The sequence below is a fragment of the Delphinus delphis genome, chromosome 3, assembly GCF_949987515.2.
Source record: "Delphinus delphis chromosome 3, mDelDel1.2, whole genome shotgun sequence".
NCBI lineage: Eukaryota > Metazoa > Chordata > Mammalia > Artiodactyla > Delphinidae > Delphinus > Delphinus delphis.
In genome coordinates, this window is record NC_082685.1 from 123,997,870 (window position 1) to 124,019,657 (window position 21,788).

The 21,788-nt window shown below is 36.6% G+C and overlaps 1 protein-coding gene across 1 annotated transcript in view; it reads right to left on the reverse strand.

Moving 5' to 3' along the window:
- IPO11 (importin 11) overlaps positions 1-21,788 on the reverse strand; it is a 221,902-nt gene that overhangs the window by 155,257 nt on the left and 44,857 nt on the right. Inside the window, exons 4-7 of the mRNA XM_060009435.1 lie at positions 18,383-18,455; positions 16,790-16,993; positions 7,978-8,110; positions 3,418-3,476 (exon numbers count right to left, since the gene is read on the reverse strand). Of these exons, the coding sequence (XP_059865418.1) occupies positions 3,418-3,476; positions 7,978-8,110; positions 16,790-16,993; positions 18,383-18,455 (469 nt within the window). The remainder of the gene's footprint in view (positions 1-3,417; positions 3,477-7,977; positions 8,111-16,789; positions 16,994-18,382; positions 18,456-21,788) is intronic.

Genomic DNA, 21,788 nt, shown 5'->3' on the forward strand with positions numbered 1-21,788 from the left:
GAGTGCTGCTACTGGTCTCTCTGAGAGCATCCATCTTCAGATTCATGTAAAAATTATATAAACAATTTTCTTTTCTCAGCCATTTCGAGCAGGAAATGAAAAATCTTGAACTCTCGACTGTGTTAAATGAAAGCTAATAGTAAAGAGATAGTGTTTGTGGTCTTTTACACCTTCCTAAAAGACGATGCAATACAGTAGACAACACTGTAAGAAAACTGCAGGACAACAACAAATTTCACTATTGCCTCATCCTCTGGCAATCTCATCATTCTTTCATTTTCATACTATTTCAATCTTTTTAAGCACAGTTGAGAATAAGTAATGATAATTAACAATAAAATAATTCCTAGGATGATGAAACAGCAGAATGTTTCAAAACAGGAAAAATAAAATCACCGAGATCCCATATGTATGTTAAATTTATACAGGGGTTCAATGGTCCCATATAGTAGCTACAAGATAGAAGGAATTTTATTCTATTTTCTTTTAAATATAATTTGTGTACCAGTCAGGGTTCTCTAAAGAGAGGAGAAAATTATAAAGGCCATCAATTTTAAGCGCATCAAGAGGATCAGGAACTTACAGAACTAGACCATCGACTAATCTGCAATCCAAATCAACTAATTCACTTGACTATTGTTATGTAATAATAAAGTAAGAACCCCTTAAAATTATCATTAAATGGTCATTTACAGAGCATTTTAATTAGGTGCTGAACTCATTACAAAAATCATTATCTCCCTTAATCCTCACAACATCCAATGGGATATGTACTATTATTTCATCTCGTATTACAAAAAAGGAAACTCAGTATCAAGGAAGGTAAGTAAATAGTCTGAGGTCATGTTATCAGGAAAAGGCCAAGCCAAGATTCAAATCCAAATTTATCTGCCTCCAGAAACCCAGATCTCATGACTATCATATAGTGCTTCTTAAGCATCTTTTAAATTCCATGTTATTTTAAAGATCTTTATGTTATTTGAAAAGTTGCCCATAATTTGTTAAAATTCTATTCTCTTTACAACTAGTCAATATACATTAAATGCCACAACACAGCATTTATAACTGAGTAAAGGCTGACGTACAATTTCTGAGACAGAAGAAAGACTCTCAAGGAAAAGCCAAAGGCTCACAAAATAGGGATAGTATTCACTGAAAACTATTATTCTAGTTTACAGAAATATGATTCAAATCAATTCATTTTCACTAAAAAAAACCCTGACATATTCAGTATTTTAGTTAATGTTATGGTACTCAGAATAATATTACGTAACAAGATAATCACTGAGTCTTCTGACATGTTTCTACCATATCATATAGTCATTCATTTAACAAATAACTACTGAACATTTTTATACTGCAGAGATTGTTCCAAGCTCTGGAGTGAACAGTGAATGAAACAAAGTCTCTGCAGTCATGAAACTTACACTCTAGTGAGGGAAATGAGGGGGAGTTGTCAAACTGGTTTCTGGAAAATGTTCTTTGACAGCATGGCAATAAATATAGATATTTAAATGTATCAGTATTTAAAACTGGGATTGTTTTTGATATATCGTCAGGCAATTTGGTAATATATATCAATATCATCAGTGTGCATACACTTTAACCCAACATTTCCATTTCTAAGAATTTATCCTAGAAGATCACTTAGAAAAGTACACAATGACATATGCACCCAAATGTTCATTCCAATACCATTTATCAACAATTAAAAACTGGAAACAACCTACATGTCATCAACAGATAATTGGGCAAGTAAATTATAGAAAACCTATGATTAATTTTATCATTTTTTAAAAAATTTGTACACCAACAGCAATCATATGGATTTACTATACAATCATTAAAAACATGACATATAACAATATTACTGACATGAGAAAAATATCCCTAATACACTGAGTTTAAGAAAAAGCCAAGTGGACTTCCATGGTGGCACAGTGGTTAAGAATCCACTTGCCTATGCAGGGGACACAGGTTCTAGCCCTGGTCCGGGAAGATCCCACATGCCACGGAGTAACTAAGCCTGTGTGCCACAACTACTAAGCCTGCACTCTAGAGCCCACGAGCCACAGCTACTGAAGCCCGCGCACCTAGAGCCCGTGCTCCGCAACAAGAGAAGCCACCACAATGAGAAGCCCACATACCGCAACTAAGAATAGCCCCCACTCACCACAACTAAAGAAAGACCTTGCGCAGCAACAAAGACCCAACACAGCCAAAAATAAATAAATAGATGAAGGAAGGGAGGGAGGGAGGGAGGGAGGGAGGAAGGGAGGGAGGGAGGAAGGGAGGGAGGGAGGAAGGAAGGAAGGAAGGAAGGAAGGAAGGAAGATGGACCCAAGTAAGGAAACAGCTTGTAGGTCTCATTCATATAAAATTGAGGAAGAAAGTATATCTGAAAGAATATGCATAAGATGTCTTAAAGGATAATTAACAAATGTTAGCAATATCTCTGATAGTAAGTTTTTAAATGATTTATTTCCTGTTTCCTTTTCTGAGTTTTTTAACCTTTAAAAAAATAAGCATATAATGCTTTTATAGAAAAAAATCATCTTTACATTATAATGATGTATATTAGCAGTTTCTGAACTCTTTTAACAATAGAACCATTATTTCAATCATAATCTTATGGAAATACAAAATATAGTAAAGATTTAAAACAAAACTGTGACTCCGGTCAAATCTAGTAGGACAGACCCAAAGACCCAATTAAATATACTCTTTCCACAATTCCTATGCAGCCCCCAAGACAATCCAGAGAGTAACATCTTAGCTGACCTAAACTCACTGTGAAAACTAATATAGATCTGAGCAAGTATAATACAATTCCATTTTGTTAAGGAATAAAATTTATGCAGCTATATATTTCTGCATATAGAAAAAGTAGATGACGTGATACCAAAAATGAATATATTTCACAACTTGTTGGGCTTATCAATGGAATTTTCCCCTCTTATATACATAACTTTTAATTGAATGCAAAGAGCATAAATGTTATGATTCAAGGGGAAAAAAACACATTTTAAGAACATAAAAACAGACAAAGGAAAATACCAAGGATATAAATCAATCTACACTGACCCTGGTAATGTTATCATAGCACTCAAATTCATAGGAGTTCACTTGAATTCAAAGTAACACTCTCAATGCACCACAGCATCTTGAGAACCATCCTAGTTCTACTTCCTCTCCTTCACATAATATTTCTGCTTTAACATAGTTTCTGTATGTCTAAAAACAGACCACAAGTCTAAAAGTGTAGTATAATATATACAGAATAGTAAAAAACTAGGTGGTCATTTAATAAAAAACTTTTAAATGAATGCCAAGTAAAAAGAATAAACTTTGTAACATTCAGGAAAATACTAAGCACTTTTCCGAAGTTAAAAAAATTAAATGACTTCTTTCACTTACCATCACCTCCATATTCTTATGAGGTTCCACGAATCCATTAACAGTTAACTTACGCAGCACTGAAAAGTAAAATCAAGCTTTACTTACATCTTTTTTTTTCATATTTTTTCCTATTAAAATCATAATCATAATAGACTCAGAATCACAAAGCCTCATCAAGCCTGGAGGTTAATCTAGCTTAATCCTTTCATTTAATAAAGAAAGGTAACTTCTGGTCACTGGTTGGTTATGAAGTGGGAAAGATGGAACTAAACCCCAGTTATTGTGACTAAGAAGCAACGCTCTTCTCACTTATCGTAACTACTCATGTTTTTTAAAACCATACTGCAAAATTTAGTTCAATTTACATAACTGTTAGCACTTCTCACTTGCAATAACACCTACAGGCTAAGTTGAGAAGGTTACCTCTATTCCATAAACTTGAAACTATGACTCAACAGTGACCGAAAAGGTTTATTCAGTTTCAGGCTACATTAATGAAAATATAGTACCTGCAAAAAGGGATAAAAAGATTAAACTCTATTTCCAAATCTGGAATAAACTACAGTGCTCAATTGCGAGCATCACATTTTACAAGTAAACCAATGTACACAGGGAGACAAGCAGGATTAACAGATTTGAAGTCAGATCTAGACTTAAATCGTAGCTCCAATGTCTAAAACTGTATTATTTTGGGCAACTTTTCTGATCTCACATTCCTCATCTATAAAATGTGGTTATAAGTCCTACTGCATAGGGTTATTAAAGAATTCAATAGTACAATATATGTAAAACACTTAGCAGAATTCAGTAACAACAAGCATGATAGCAGCATAAGACTACCACCTTATATTATCAAATTTAAAGTCACTTCACTTTAAGAAAACAACTTTATAGACAGCATTGCTTTCTATATAACTAAAGACTTAGTGTTCATGAGGTGAAGTCTAAGGGCAGTGTAACCCACATACCTACAGTCAATTAACCTTCAATAAAGGAGGCAAGAATATATGATGGAGAAAAGACAGTCTCTTTAGCAAGTGATATCAGGAAAGCTGGACAGCCGCGTGTAAGTCAATGAAGTTAGAACATTTCCTCACACCATACAGAGAAATAAACTCAAAATGACTTAAAGAGTTAAATATAAGACATGAACCATAAAACTCCTAGAAGAGAACATAGGCAAAACATTCTCTGACATAAAGCGTACCAATGTTTTCTTAGGTCAGCCTCCCAAGGCAAAAGAAATAAAAGCAAAAATAAACAAATGGGACCTAATCAAACTTACAGTTTTTGCACAACAAAGGAAACCGTAAACAAAATGAAAAGACAACCTACAGACTGGGAGAAAATGTTTGCAAATGATGCAACCAACCAGGGCTTAATTTCCAAAATATACTAACAGCTCATATGACTCAATAACAAAAAACAAACAACCCAATCAAAAAATGGGCAGAAGACCTAAATAGACAGTTATCCAAAGAAGACATACAGATGGCCAATAGGCACATGAGAAGGTGCTCAACATCGCTAATTATTAGAGAAATGCAAATCAAAACTACAATGAGGTACACCACCTCACACTGGTCAAAATGGCCATCATTAAAAAGTCTACAGGGACTTCCTTGGTGGCGCAGTGGTTAAGAATCCGCCTGCCGATGCAGGGGACACAGGTTCGATCCCTGGTCCGGAAAGATCCCACATGCCGCAGAGCAACTAAACCTGTGTGCCACAACTACTGAGACTGCACTCTAGAGCCTGTGAGCCACAACTACAGAGCCTGTGAGCCACAACTACTGAGCCTGGGTGCCACAACTACTGAAGCCCATGCACCACAACGAAAAGCCACTGCAATGAGAAGCCCGCGCACAGCAACAAAGAGTAGCCCCCACTCGCTGCAACTAGAGAAAGCCCGTGTGTAGCAACAAAGACCCAACACAGCCATAAATAAATAAATAATTTTTTTGAAAAAAGTCTACAAGTAATAAATGCTGGAGTGGGTGTGAAGAAGAGGACCCCCCCTACGCTTTTGGTGAGAACGTAAATTGGTACAGCCACTAAGGAGAACCGTATGGAGGTTCCTTAAAAAACTAGAGTTGCCATATGATCCAGCAATCCCCTTCCTGGGCATATATGTGGAGAAAACCATAATTCGAAAAGATACATACACCCCAATGTTCATAGCAGCACTATTTACAATAGCCAAGACATGGAAACAACCTAAATGTCCATCGAGAGATGAATGGATAAAGAAGATGTGGCATATACACACAACAGAATACTACTCAACCATAAAAAAGGATGAAATAATGTCATTTGCAGCAACACGGATGGACCTAGAGATTATCATACTAAGTGAAGTCAGAAAGAGAAAGACAAATACCATATGATATCACTTACATGTGGAATCTAAAATATGACACAAATGAACTTATTTACAAAACAGAAACAGACCCACAGACATAGAAAGCAAACTTATACTTACCAAAAGGGAAGGGGGTCGGGGAGGGATGAATTAGGAATTGAGATTAGCAGAAACATACTATCAGTACTATATACAAAACAGATGAATAACAAAGTCCTACTATATATATAGCACAGGGAACTATATTCAACATCCTGTAATAAACCATAATGGCAAAGAGTATGAAAAAAAATGTGTGTATGTGTGTGTGTGTGTGTGTGTGTGTGTGTGTGTGTAAGTGAATCACTTTTCTGAATCACCAGAAATTAATACAACATTGTAAATCAATTAAACTTCAATAAAAAATTAATAAAGTCAGTGTATTAAAATTAGGCTTAGAATGCAAATGTCTAAAGACCTTCAGTTTCATACCCTCAATTATATACAACTCAAGTTACTGCACCATAATAGGAGAAAATAGGGCTCAAGCTGAATCCCTTACCCTGGACAAGATCTTTCCCACCACAGGACCTTGGTCTACACTATCTGGGACAGTGCTTTCTTTCTCCCTTTATCACCTAGTTAACTTCCATTTATACTTTATGATTTTAGTTCAAACATCAGTTTCTCAGGGAAGTCTTTTCTGACCTTATTATCAATCATCATAACATTGTAAGGCCCCCCGTCACAGATGTCATTTTACATGTACTTGTATGACCATTTTATTATATCTGTCTCCCCAGAACCAAGCACCTACCTATAAATATGATGAATGAAGTAATGAACATATGCCTGTCTAAAGGATACTAAATGCACACAGGTATAAATGCAAAGATTACATGTGACAAAAGCTCTAGTCCTAAGTATTTAAGTCATAAAAGCAAAGAAATTTACAGCTTGACAGAACAAGTATTTTAAAGAAAAATGCTATGAGATTTTTCCACGTCAGGATGCCTTAGAAATGCTAATGTGTATCTAAGACCTTGAGATGCTGTGATATCGAAAAGCCTAAAGCAGGCTAATGTAGAGTAGAACAGCATCATTTGGGTCAGGAGTTAGGCTTTGAAGTCAGTGAGACAAAAAGACTCTACAATCAAAAGGATTCATGAAAATTCCTTAATCATTAAATACAGTACTTACACAACGCTTTATGTATCTAATCTTGTATCAGTTTCTCTAATTCTTTCTGTGTAAACATTTCTAAGGCCTTTTAATGTCTTCCTCAAGAATGTTGGCAAAACCATCTCCATTCACTTGTAAAACCACCTGTACAATGGATTGGATTTTACATGTCAACAGTCCTTTAAAATAATTTGTCCACAAGGTTCCCCAAAATGTGTTGACAGTTTGGGGTTTGTGCATCCACTATCTTATCGATGTAAGTGATGCACTGGAGTAGTGCCATTGTAAGGTACTAAGGTGAGTATGATAAAAGGGTTTACAAATAAAACAGAGAATGCAAAATGAGCTGCAGTAAGAAAGAAATAAAGGTTGCTTGAGCTCAAACTAAGAAACACAAGATAAAAGAGCCTCAGCAACCAGAACAGAAGGAAGACAAAGAAAATAAAATGATGGTGAATGTTTTAGAAAGGAAATGAACCTCGGAATACATGCATCAAGATAAGCTCAGCTCAGGGAAGGTGACAGAGATTTATGCTAAGGGAATGCCTATAAACAAAGCATAGGAAAACACAGGCCAAGATAGCACCCCAACAAGCACCTTCTAAAATCCAAGTGAGCCTAAGGTACAAACAAGAAAGATGAGTTCTCAGGGAAAAGAGAGCTGGGAGATAGAGCTCAACTAATAAGCCTTGGGGACAGAAGTTTAGGAAAGTCGGCATGACAATAATAATGGTAGCAGCCCAGAATGAGAAATGAAGCAAAAAAGAAGTGCAAGTATTTGAAAGGTATGCATTCAGAGCCATGAAACTCCAGTAATGTGAATATAACTTCAAGCTATCCATCTGAACTATGTGTGCTCTCATCAATTAGCGTAGAGGAAGAGCTATTCTTACAAAAGAAAAGCAAACTACAAGAGCCCTTGTCTCTGAGGGAACTATTAGCGCCTTATTCTTCCACCAGTGCAACTGGAAACAGCAAGTCCATACAGATAAACTATTCGGCCACTATTCTGAGGTATGTTGTTTCAAAAATAAGCATGTCAAGTTTAATAGTACCTTTCAATGACAGTAGAGTTCGTTCTAGTGAACTTAGAACTGCAGCTTCATTGCCAGAAGAAACTTGTTGAAGGAATGTGTCTGTGTGGTGATTCCACAGAGAGCAGGCAAAACTATAAATTCCAGAAGCTAACTGCAAAGATATCAACAAATTTGGTCACAATATTATTACAGATTTCAGTAATCAATTAGACCTACGTAGTAATACGTTTTGGTTTTAAAACTGAGCACACATTTTCAATTCTTGACTAAAATAGTCAAGAATCACTTACAGCAACATTTTAAACTTTTTTTAGTCACAATGCACAGCAGTAAGTATAGTTTACATTGGCTGCTGCTAAGAACACACACACACATGCCCCCCCCAAATATTAGTTTCTTGAAACACTGCTTAGCCTAATGCCTGCATTGCAGTCTGATATTTCCTATTTTTACTTTTTTTTCTTCCACTAATAGTTGTAACACTCAGCTTTAAAAACAGAACTGTCACTGAGTTTATCAGATAAATCAATATACTAAGAATACAAAGGAGTTAAATTTCTGTGTTCTGCCAATTCTACCCATATGGTCTTGGGTATTTAAAGCCAAGAACATAACAAACCACATCACTTGTCAGGCCGCTTGCCTAATATGTACCAGTATTTAAAAACCTGACTCACACTAAGAACCACCTTCCAGTGGTATCTTCATTTTTTTTCCAGAAGGTCTAAGAGCAAACCACCTGAGCCTACATGGCAATCTTCTTCAAATAAAATTATACATAAGTGCATATGACTAGTTATCATTAGTACACTTCAGAATGATTTTTTCTTATTTGAGATATGTCATATCAACTAATTAAACACTGTATTTACTAATGTGGTCAGGCATCAGAAACCAGTCAGAAACACAATCCTATAAATATAATATTTCTATGAAAAAGCAAATTCCACTTGCTATTTTAATTCAGTAATCTTAATGGTCTGTGTGTCCAGGTATAGAGAAACAGCTTCACCATACCCCTTGGAAACTGCACATATCTACAGAGGCAAAGGCTTAAACCTCAGCTAATCCGAGTATTGGCAGAACATCTTGTGATCCTCCTGGAACACAAGAGGAAGCAACTGCTAGAACACCAATCTCCTGCTCACCTCCCTATCTCCTCTGTTAGATGGTTTCTCATGGCCTCCTGGAATCTGATAAGGTATAAAGTATCCTATCCCACCCCTAACTCTCTCCCCCAGAAGAGAGCTGCAGAATATAATACCACTTAGTTACAGTCCAGAATTGGCTTCCCAGCAATGGGGCATTCCACAACCTGGACTGGAGTCATCCAGCCCCTATTGCTTTGGTCATTGTTTTTAGTGTGTAGACATATAGCATTTGTGACAGAAATCAAGAAAGAAACAGCAGTATGAAAAAACTTTAATATTCTTCTTTGTTTCACACTCCAGTTCTGGAGCTAAGCACCTAGTTTAGGCATTAGGCATCTATTATGCCACAATTCATAATTCTTTTTAGCTAGCCTACAAAAGGGCTCTGCACAAACAGCGATGGCTGGAATGAAGCAGCAATAGCGCTACACTTTCAGCCCAAGGGTAAAAGGAAGGAGACAGACAAAGAAGGAAGAAACCACAAGAATTTGGGACGGAATACTGCTAACTATCCTGTAAACACAAGCCCTCCACAAGCTTCTATCTGCTCCAGAAAATACCAACTGATACATGGTCACAAAAGGCTCATCTGGAAAAGAGAAAGTAATAATAAAGCACAAATAGGAGGGATAAAAATATTTATTCTACATTTTATTCTCAAAAATGTAGAAGGGGTAGGGAATATTCAGTTAGACAATATAAAAATAAATTATTTAATGAAACATTTTAGGTAGTAGTTCACGAAAATCCCAAATACTTGCACTTTTCTTTTTCTAAACCAGAAGAAACAGTGCCACCCACTGACTGCTTAGCAACTTTGTAGAAGCATACAGACTCGACTCCTTGAATATCAAAGGCAAAACATTACAGGAAGTTTTATTTCTTTTAGCATTTTAAATATTCTTAAACTTTTTTCGCCTCAGGACCACTGTCCTCACAATTTTCCCTTAAGAAAAGTGAGCACCAAAAATGTTTAAATCAAAGTCTTGTAATTCATCACTAATAGTGGGGCAATGAATATTATCCACAAACTGGAGCTTTCAAAACCTGCTTAACCTAACTCTAATCAACAAGATAGGGACTTCCCTGGTGGTCTAGTGGTTAAGAATCCATCTTGCAAAGCAGGGGACACCGGTTCAATCCCTGGTCAGGGTACTAAGATCCCACATGCCGCGGGGGCAACTAAGCCTGTGCACCACAACTACTGAACCCGGGCGCTCTGGAGCCCACATGCCACAACTAGAGAGAAGCCCATGTGCTGCAACAAAGAGCCCGTGCACCACAACTAGGACCCTACACAGCCAAATAAATAAATATTAAAAAAAAAAAAAAAGATAACCAAAAAATGTTTCAACATGTCAATGGTGCACCAATAAAAAAAGAAAAAGAATACTATTCTAACTTAAAAAGGCTCCTAAGAAGGAATTAATTCCCTGGCGGTCCATTGGTTAGGACTCCGCACTTTCACTGACAAGGGTGCAGGTTCAATCCCTGGTCAGGGAACTAAAATCCCACAAGCCGCATGGTGTGGCCAAAAAAACAGACACTTAAGAAACATGATCAAATGCTATGTACCTGCCATATTCATTTTTCTGGCTCAAATACACCACCTGTAAACATATTTAAGAACAACGTAGAAAACTGGCTAGAAGTATTACATCATATTAAATCACTACTTTTACGTGTGTCAAGTATGATAAAAGTTAAATGATTATATATGCTAAGTAACCAGATTAGGCTCAAGATGGAATCACTCATGCTAAGCCCCACAGCAGCAAACCAAAACTTAGAACTAAGGTTCTATGCTGGGCTCTCTCAGAAAAGGCAGGTCTAGGTCAACCAATCAGTGCCTGCCTGCTCAACACAAGTTACCTGACCCAGCTCTAAGACTTCTCTTTGCTCCATATGAGGAAAATAACCCTGGATTTAGCTATTCAGCTAATTCCCAGTCTAGCTTCCTTGTTCCTGCTCGCTTTTGTACAAAAAACTCTTTCAGCTTGTACAGCTCTTTGGAGCTCCTATCTGCTAGACTGGATGCTGCCTGACCCATGAATAGTTGAATAAAAGTCTACTAGGGGCTTCCCTGGTGGCGCAGTGGTTGAGAGTCCACCTGCCGATGCAGGGGACACGGGTTCATGCCCCGGTCCGGGAAGATCCCACATGCCGCGGAGCGGCTGGGCCCATGAGCCATGGCCGCTGAGCCTGCAGGTCCGGAGCCTGTGCTCTGCAATGGAAGAGGCCACAACAGTGAGAGGCCCGAGTACCGCAAAAAAAAAAAAAAAAGTCTACTAAATCAGTAAACTGTCAGTGGAAAATTTTCTTTTAACCTTTAAAAAAATAAATCTATCTTTTTACAAATGAATACTCAAGTATTTAGTAATAAAATATCGTGAAATCTTTAAATTACTTTAAAATATCTTAGAAAAAGCAATAAAGCAAAAACAGCGAAATGTTAACTGCTAAATCTAGGTGATGGGTATATGGCAGTTAATAGTTTTTCTTTATTTTTCTATATGTTTAAAAAATTCACAAGTAACTCTTAAAACATCCACACATTTGTAACAAAAAAAGGTAGTTACTTTAGTAGTAGTCAGCTTTTTCCTTAATATTTAAATATAAATTTGTTTCCACTTAACCATGACATACATATATATCAAACTACCCAAATGTGTCAGGCCAGAAGCTTTGGTGGATTATAAGGTTTCAAAAACAATTTCCAAAGTGCCAATGTCTCTCAATTGATATTTATTAACTTTCAATGAAGGACATTCCTAAAGACCTGTAACATCTGTTACCTACATATTTTTTAAGTAAAATCTAATTTTTATTTTGTTCTCAAACTTGCCACTGGTACACCTCAGGCCCAGGAAGGTCACTGTGGCCCATCTTCCAGATCCCTCAAGTCCTCTAATCCTAGCAACAGCCGTAAGGCTGTCCTTAGCTACTGATGTCTAGACAATGCTCTCAGGTATACAGAATATGATCTCAATATGAGGAAGGAGGAAGTGAATCTATCCTCCTCTCCATTTGGGATCCTGCCTTTGTTCACAGCTGCATTTCAGGCATCCAATACAGTGACTGGCAGAGTAGGAACTCAAATATTTGTCAGACAGATAGACATGGGCAAAAGACAAAGCATAAATCGGCAATGCTTCAAGAGCCCCTTTTCCTAGGACCCAGACAAGAGTCCTTGTGAACCATCCAGAAAGGATAAGCACCATGCTATACTCAAAATCTCCTCTTCTGTTTAGTGCACAGCTTTTTTTTTTTTTTTTGATCAAGTTAGTCACCTTGACTCTCTCCTCCATTAAAACTTCCCACCAAAAGTTTCCTCATATTTATATAAGCCTAGACTCACACGCATGCACGCACGCGCGCACACACACACACACACTCTTAAGTACCCATACAGGCTCATAGCAGAGATGACCCTTTGTGTATTATAGGAGTCACTCTTTAAACAACGTGATTAAAAGCCAATTTGAATTTGGCAGAGCAAGAGACAAGATCTAGAATCAGCATTTAATCAGTACTTGGCATTTAAAATCACCCAAACGAAACTGAAAACAAAATGAATTTAACCTACTTGATGATTTGCTTATAAACACATTTATCTTTTAAATAAATTTCACTATTTTGTAAATTTCCTGGAGGTTCAAGCTATACCATATAAGTGGCACCTTGGCATTCTCAAATGTAACATTCATAACTTCAACTATTTGGGAATTTTCCCTAAGGACCACATCATGAAATTATAAATTTATAAGAAGTTAAGTATGAAAATCTCTTTTACGAGGCTGAGTGAGCTTATACTAACCAACCCATCTCAGAGTAGCTATGTGGTTCTGTTTTGTTAGTTTATTCAGAAAACAGTAACTCATCAGGAAGACTCTTTGGTAGTACTGCAACCTGACTTCACCTTGCCACACAGTTTTCTCTTATCTTCACCATGCAAATAATACATATGCTGTTAGTGGGAACATTATTCATCATAAACCCTTCAGTTTTTTATATTTTCCTAAATGTTAGCTTTGACTATAACAATGTAATACAGTATTTAGTTTTCTTCTGTGGCAGATTTTAATAAATTACTAAATGAACTTTGAGGGTTTGTGTCTTACGCCTTTCCCCATGAATGTCAAGAGACGACTATTTGTCTCTTTCATCTTCTTCAGTACCTTAGATATCTCTCGTACACAACAGGCAAACAATATCTGCTGACCTACTCTCAGGGAGAAGAATTTAAGATTAATTCCTAACATCCAAACTTTAAAAATTCATAATAAAAACTGGTTATGGAAAATGTCCTTTTTAGAGATTCATACTCTATAAATATTATTGGATGAAATAACACATTAAGATTTGCTCCAGAAAAGAGGAAAAGTAAACGTGGCAACTCCTTAAGAACTGTTAAATATGAGTGAAGAATATATGCGAGTTGTTGTATTGTTCTCTCAACTAGAGTATATTTGAAATTTTCTTAATTAAGAAAACGATATAACTGGTTGTATGCCAAAATTCCACAGAAAAGTATCCAATAAAGTCAGTAAGTCAAGAACTTAACTGTATGTTAAGAAAATACAAAAAAAATAAAACTAAATGTACAAAGGTCTTGGCTTCTAGAAAAAACAGTGATTGAAAACGCAAAATTGGGGCTTCCCTGGTGGCGCAGTGGTTGAGAGTCCACCTACTGATGCAGGGGACATGGATTCGTGCCCCAGTCCGGGAAGATCCCACATGCCGCGGAGCGGCTGGGCCCGTGAGCCATGGCCACTGAGCCTGCGCATCCGGAGCCTGTGCTCCACAACGGGAGAGGCCACAACAGTGAGAGGCCCGCATACCGCAAAAAAAACAAAAACAAAAAAAACCGCAAAATTGATATTTAAATTACACCATAACTAAGATTTCCATCTCAAAACTTTAATGGTGTTTGTATAGATTAACTTGGAATAATAAAGATTATAAATTCTCAGAATCACACAACTTTAGAATTGAAAGAAAATTTTAAAGAATCATAAAGTTTAAATGTCTTACTCAAAATTCCAAAGCTGCTCAGTACAAAGAAACATTCTTCACTGGAAACCAGGTCTTCTCATACTTGTTAACCCATATTTCTAAACACAAGTGAAATACACTTGCTTTCAAAAAATCTTTTCTTCTTTTTTGAGTTTCAGATTACTTCATTTACCATAGCATAAACATTTGTGGGTTACACATCATGTCTACAAGGTATTATTTGGTTAATACATTTACAAGTACATTAGAATTACTATCTGTACCTTAAATCCCTTGCTTTTGTAGACTTTAGATTTTAACTGTACTTAATGCCAACTTTTTTATATTCAGGTTTGTATGAAAAGCTTATGATTTTCTAGAAAATGAATCCTCTTTGTGTCAAATCAAGCTCAATTTTGTAACTGCAAAGCAATTTTCTCTCCACTGCTGATTTTGTAGTTTGTCACCCCTGAAAAAGACTTATTTTAACGTGGAGGGAAAACAAGATATAGAAATTGTTGGGGCACGCAGAGCAGTAGGGAAGGGTTTTAAGTGCACACTGCACTACTTTGCCATACCAACTAGCTCAACTATGACCTTACACTTAATTTTAGGTGGGAAACTAATTTAGTACATGAAGACCATCTTAACAATAAAGTAAACACATTACTAAAAGGAAGATTTCCCCACACTTCAGATTACCAAAATAATAGGAGTTGCTTTATTAACTAGCAAACTTGCTCTTTATAATAGTATCTTCCCACACATGCTACCTTCAATTAAAGTACACATCTTGTTCCCCAACCCCATGAGACAAGACTCCCCTCCTAGTCCCTACTGTGCTCCATGTTTCCAGGTTCAGATACTCCATTCCAGAATGAAAGGTGCTAAGCTGAATTATTTCTTCCCGGTATCTTGAGTTTTGTATATGCTCCTCAAACTCCTGCTTTTTGAAGTTTTGCACTATACCACTTTGAAATCTAGAAGGTATCTAAGAACAAATCTCTTCTTTTACCATTTATTCATTTAACAGTTACTGAGCACCATCCACTGATGTGCATTCTCCTGGGCTGGATAGTAGGACTATAACAATAAGAGCTACAGTCCACCCTCATAAAATTCAGTGTGGTGGATCTCAAAAAGGTAAGTCAACAATTGTAACGTAATTACAATGCAATGTACAGTGTAATAAATACTCTGCTGGAAGTAAGTACAGGACGCTAAGGAGACCTATATTTCATTTTATATGGAGAGGAAATAGCCTCACACTACAAGAAAACCAAGCAAGAAAGTTGAAGTGGACAGGAAGCTAACGCAAACAAGCTATACAGACTAAGGCTAGTTTAGATACAATTTGTAGAGCCTGACTAGGCTAAATATAAATTATATCTGAAAACCAAGGAGGCAACACATTAAGAGAGTACAACTTCAGAAAGTCAAACTAAGAAGTAAGACTTCTATAGAAGGGGACCCTTCACTATAGAGTAACTGTAACCCAGAATCTTCTACACATTTGATTTTGGAAAACGTCTATATAAAAGAAATTGAAGGGGCCTAAGATGGGGATAAAGGTGAGAAAAATCAACAAGAAATTCATAGAGTGACTTGAGAAGATAAAATGTCCATTTCTTTAGTCCTTGTTAGATATCAAGCAAAACTGACAAGGATTTTAAAAGCAACCTTTAACAAAAAGAATTTCTTACACTCAATATCCTCAGATAAATAGAAAATTGGCTATTTAAACCTACTGGGTTAAAAATAAAGAGAACATAATGTGGTTCTGGTTTAAACTTTGGTGTATTAAGAATCACCTGGGGAGGGCTTCCCTGGTGGCGCAGCGGTTCAGAGTCCACCTGCCGATGCAGGGGACATGGGTTTGTGCCCCGGTCCGGGAAGATCCCACATGCCACAGAGCGGCTGGGCCCATGGGCCATGGCCGCTGAGCCTGCGCACCCGGAGCCTGTGCTCCGCAACGGGAGAGGCCACAACAGTGAGAGGCCCGCGTACCGCAAAAAAAAAAAAATAATCACCTGGGGAACCTATCAAAAATGCAAATTCCCAAGCCATATCCTCAAAGTGAGGATTCCAAAGGTAAGCAAGAACACTTAAAAACACTTGGAGACTCCCACTGTTACCTGGTACAGTTCAAAATGTTAGGTTGAAGAATATGAAAATCACTGTTCTGGTAGTTCAAAACAGTGAAATACAAACAAAAGCACCAAAGCAACTGAATAGAGAAGGTAAAGTTTTTTCAACAAATGGTGCTAAAACACCTATAGACACCCTCAGTTGTGTCAGACTCCTTCCTACATCCACCGATTACCCAGGCGTGTCAATTGTAACTTCCTAAATTTCAACTCTACATGCTTCTAAATGTTCTCTTTACCGCTGCTTCATTTAAGAGCTTTATCATCGAATCTGAACTGCTTCAGATAGCCTCAAACCAGTCTCTTTGCCTTCAGACTGTTCTCCACCAATTTTTCCCCCTCAGTGGCGACTAAGTGACCTTACCAGTCATATCACTAACCAGCTTAAAACCTTTTGGGTGTTATCTATTAGTATGAACCTTTTGAGGTCAATGAGAAATTAAAAATCCTTCAATAAGATATTTAGAGGTAAAATTACACACCTTTTAATACAAGTAGCACAGTTTTCATTATCAAATTCTTTGTTAAATCACTTACATCATAAAACAGTTTTCTATCAGCAGCCAGTCGTTTAGACGCCAGGGTCTTGGTAACATGATAAAAGGTAAGCAACGCTCTGTGCTGTCGAAGATCATCTTGTACTTTGACAGATTCTATAAGAGTGGGAATCAGTTCAGGCCACTGTCTAGGACAGTCCAATCGAGCAACTTTTGCAATCAGCACGGCAATTTGAGTTGCAATCTAAAGGAAAAAGAATTAATCTTCAGAAATAAACATATGAAATTAAAGCAATAGATAAGGAATGCATTCATAGTTGAAAATTACCTTTTTGGTTAATTATACATTTAACAAAAATGAGTAAGATTTCACTGAACAACTGCTTAAGATAGTAGTTCTCAAAGTGTGATCTATGGATCCCTAGGGGGCCTAGGATCCTTTCTGTGAGGTCCTCCCTTTCCCAATAACGTACTGGTGTGAAGCTAGATTTTCATCACATAGCTTCTGCCAAAATAATATCACAACATTGTAAATAGCAGATATATTTGAAAATCTAGATGTCTTCTTTTAAATAGCCAGACACTAAAGAGATAGGCAAAAATGCCAAACAATGTTACTCTTCTCATTAAATATTTATTGCTTGGGGAAATAGCTATTGTTCACTTTTTTAAATTCTACTTATGTTAAAAAATAATAGTTTTTTAGATTTCTCAATTTTAATTTCTAATACAATAAATATCAACATATATAACCATTTCGTGTTTTACTTTAGCAGTATAAGGAAGTTCTAAGAATGCAAACTTTGAGAACCAATGACCTCAGGTAGAAATGAACATCAATATTAGGTATTTACATAATATTTGTTCAGATCAGTTTCACAAATTCTGGTTGACAGAACACATAAGCAATGGTTTACCCCTTAATCACCCAAGACCCTGACACCCCAACCACCTCCTGCCCCACAGAAAGTAACTCTGTTCCTCTCCATCTTCCCTCATCTCCCTCAGTTGAAGAAATGCACAGCAAAAAACTCAGATCACTTAAATAGGTTTAGATAAAACTGCATTGGATACACCACCTAATACAGTGTGCTTTAATATTCAAATTAATGAATCAAATGTAAGAAATAGTAGTAACTTGGAAAAATAATTTTTGTATCATAAGCAAACTTATTTTATTCTTAAAAGAAAAATCTCACTATAAGGGAAAGAAAAATTCAATTCCCACAGAGTAGTGAGAACTTCAAATGTGATGAAGGAAACAGACAAAAACCAGAAGCCATCCTGTAGTTTAGGGGAAGGGGGGATGGGAGTGCTAAATTAACGTCTATAATTAATATATAGAGATGTGCTTTCAATATTGGCTCAAAAACTGAAGAAGTTAAAAAATATCCAAGTATATCTATCTTCAAATGACTTCTGAGTTTTAAATCATTAACAGCCAAATCTAATCAAAATTCTTAACAGGTAGACTTGGATCTAAAAATTAAAAAACCATCAGAGAAATGTGTATAAACATCACAAATGAACATTATAAGATTTTATTTTTAACGCCAAGAAACAAAGTTAGTTTGGAAAAGAAGCAAAAACTAAGGGAAAAGAAAGAATAGTTGGCACTCATTTTCTCACTAACCTGGTTTATTGGTTCATTGAAGTTGGTGATTAGCCCTGCACGCAATGTAGATTTCTCTTCCTCTGAGAGAGCACTGTAAAAAGATATATTTGTTATGCAAGAGAATGCTGCCTAATAATGAATGCAGGTAAGCAGGACTGAGAATTTTAGCAATAAAAAGTCTTTCAAACAATGTGTCCTTGATTGTTTTGGTAATTAAACAGAATTATTTCCATTACTTGTATATTGACACATCAGGTAATACAAAAGCACAAAATTCCTTCACAACTGAATAAACAGGAAGCACAAAACAGTAAGCAATAGGAAATAAGATAAATCCAGAGTAAAGAACGTGATATTTTGATGTTTCCTTCTATTGATATAAAAACAGTTGCTTACCAAAAAATTAATGACGGTCTTTAAAAAATCTATGAGTAAATATTAGTCTTACACTGACTTCTTTTACAAAATTCTATGTGGAAAGGGATCAGGAATCAGAGAATATTTGGGATGGAAGACTTACTAGAAATCAACTAGTTTAAAATCTCTCATTTTACATGTCTGAAAAGAATAAACACGATACTAATAAGTCTGACTGCAAATGAGGAAGGAAACTAGATAGCAAAAGGAAAGAGACGGAGACTATCCATCTGTATAAGATTGTATACATTTTGAATTTTGAACTATATGAATGGTTTTATTTATTATAAAATTAAATTTTAAAGAACTGATTTTAAGGTTGTCTATTCTGGCTATGATAGAGTAGCTGGCACTGGATGAATCACCCCCCCAAAAATGTGCTATCGGGCTTCCCTGGTGGCACAGTGGTTGAGAGTCCGCCTGCCGATGCAGGGGACACGGGTTCGTGCCCCGGTCCGGGAGGATCCCACATGCCGTGGAGCGGCTGGGCCCGTGAGCCATGGCCACTGGGCCTGCGTGTCCGGAGCCTGTGCTCCACAACGGGAGAGGCCACAACAGTGAGAGGCCTGCGTACCGCAAAAAAAAAAAAAAAAGTTGCATACAATTTTTTAAAAAAATGTTTTAAAGCGTCTGTTGAGTTGAATTGTGTACCCCTCCCCACACCCTCCAAAAGCTATGTTCAAGTCCTAACCCCATATACCTGTGAATGTAACCTTATTGGGAATTACGGGCTTTGCAGATGCAATCAAGTTAAAACGAGGTCATACTGGATTAGCGTGGGCCCTAATCCAATGACTGGTGCCATTTATAGGAAGAGAAGAATTTGGACAGAGACACAGAGAAGATACTTGAAAATAACACTATGTAAAAATGAAGGCAGAGATTGGAGTGTTATTTGGATATTAACATACCTCTCTCAGTAACTGATGGAAAAGGTAGCTCAAAATCAGTAACAACACAGAAGACTTCAATAGCATAATTAACAAATTTGACCTGATATATAAAACATTATAATCCACAACAGCAAAACATACTTTCCTTTCAAGTGCATATAAAACATTTACCAAAATACCATATGATGGGATCATAAAACAAGACAACACATTTCAAAGAATGAAATCAGTAACAACAACAAAAAGTCCCACGTTTGGAAATTAGGTGAAATACTTCTAATTAGCCTATGGGTCTAAAAAGAAATCACAGGGGAATTTTAAAAATATTTTTGAATGAATGGTAATGAAAATACTACATATCAAGGCTTGTGAAACTGAACTAAAGCCATGATTACAAAAAAGCCTTAGTGTTTTAAATGCATATAAAGAAAAACTGAATATCAATTATCTAAGCTTCCATTTCAAAAAACTAAAAAAAGAACAGTAAATTAAATTCAAAACAGTAATCAAAAGTACATCAAGCCTTATAAAGTACAATACCTAAAGCAAAGATAGAAAAATAGGCCAATAGGACAAAATAGAGAATCCAAAAACAGATCCATATGTATAAAGTGCCTGATTTATAACAAGGGAACCACTGAAATGCTACTGGGGAAAAATACATGGTGCTGCCCCTACTTCACATCTATAACTTACACAGAAACTGTAAGTTTACACAGAAATCACACAGACATACACCAAAATGTGAAAAGTAAAAAACAAAGCTTCTAGCAGAAAAAAGAATATTTTCATGGCTTTGTGTTGAGGAAAAATTTTGTAAACAGATCCCAAAAGAATTAATTATAAAAAGAAAGGTAGCTAAATTGAACTTCATTAAAATTACAAACTTCATCAAAAGATGCCAGCAAGTAAGTGAAAAGGCAAGTCACAAAATAGAAGATATTTTCAATATATATATATTCAACAAAGGACTTATATCCAAATATATATATAAAGTCCCATAAATCAATAACATAATCCAATTTTTTTAGATGTGCAAATGGCAAGCCCTTCACAAAACAGGATTTCCAAATGACTAATAAGTATACGAAAAAGGTACTCATTGTTTATCAGGAAAATGCAAAAATTACCAAGCACACCAGCATGACTAAAATGAAACAGATCAGACCAAGTATGGTGAGAATGTGTAGCAAATGTCAACGCCCATGCTACTAGTGGAAGGGCAAACTGGTACAAATAGTTTGGAAAACTAATTGACAGTATCTACTAAAGCTGAACATACACCTAACCATAAATGACAATAAAATACAAACTTATATGCAACAAGACATGCAAAAGATTTTTCAAAGCCGCCTTATTTTTAATAGTCAAAAACTAGAAACAACCTTCATACCCATCAACAGCAGAATGGACAGATAATGGTGGTATGTTCCTAAAATGGGACGTTATAAAACATAAAAGAGCAAACTACTGTCCCATGCAACTACATGGATAAATCTCACAAATATAACACTGAATAAAACTCAGACACAGGGCTTCCCTGGTGGCGCAGTGGTTGAGAGTCCGCCTGCCGATGCAGGGGACACGGGTTGATGCCCCGGTCCGGGAAGATCCTACATGCCGCGGAGCGGCTGGGCCCGTGAGCCATGGCCGCTGAGCCTGTGCGTCCGGAGCCTGTGCTCCGCAACGGGAGGGGACGCAGCAGTGAGAGGCCCGTGTACCAGAAAAAAAAAAGTCAGACACAAAAGAGAACATACTATAAGGTTTCCATTTGTATGAAACTAATCTAAGGTAAAACTAATCTATGGTGAGCAATGTCAGATCTTTGAGGAGGACATATAGGTGACTGTGAAAGGGCAAAAAGGAAGCCTCTGGCGTGCTAGTTCTAGATTAGTTCTGAGTGGTAGTTACATGGATGTGGTCACATTACAAACATTCAAACTGTACCCTTCGTTTGTGTACTTTTTAAGTATGTTACATACTATACTTCAATAAAAGTTTTTTTTAATCTTAACAGTGACTTGCTCAAGATTAGTAAACAAATGAGAAGACAAGATTAAGATAAACATGGGGGGGCATGTGGAACAGGTGAAGGGAGTATAAAAGTACAGACT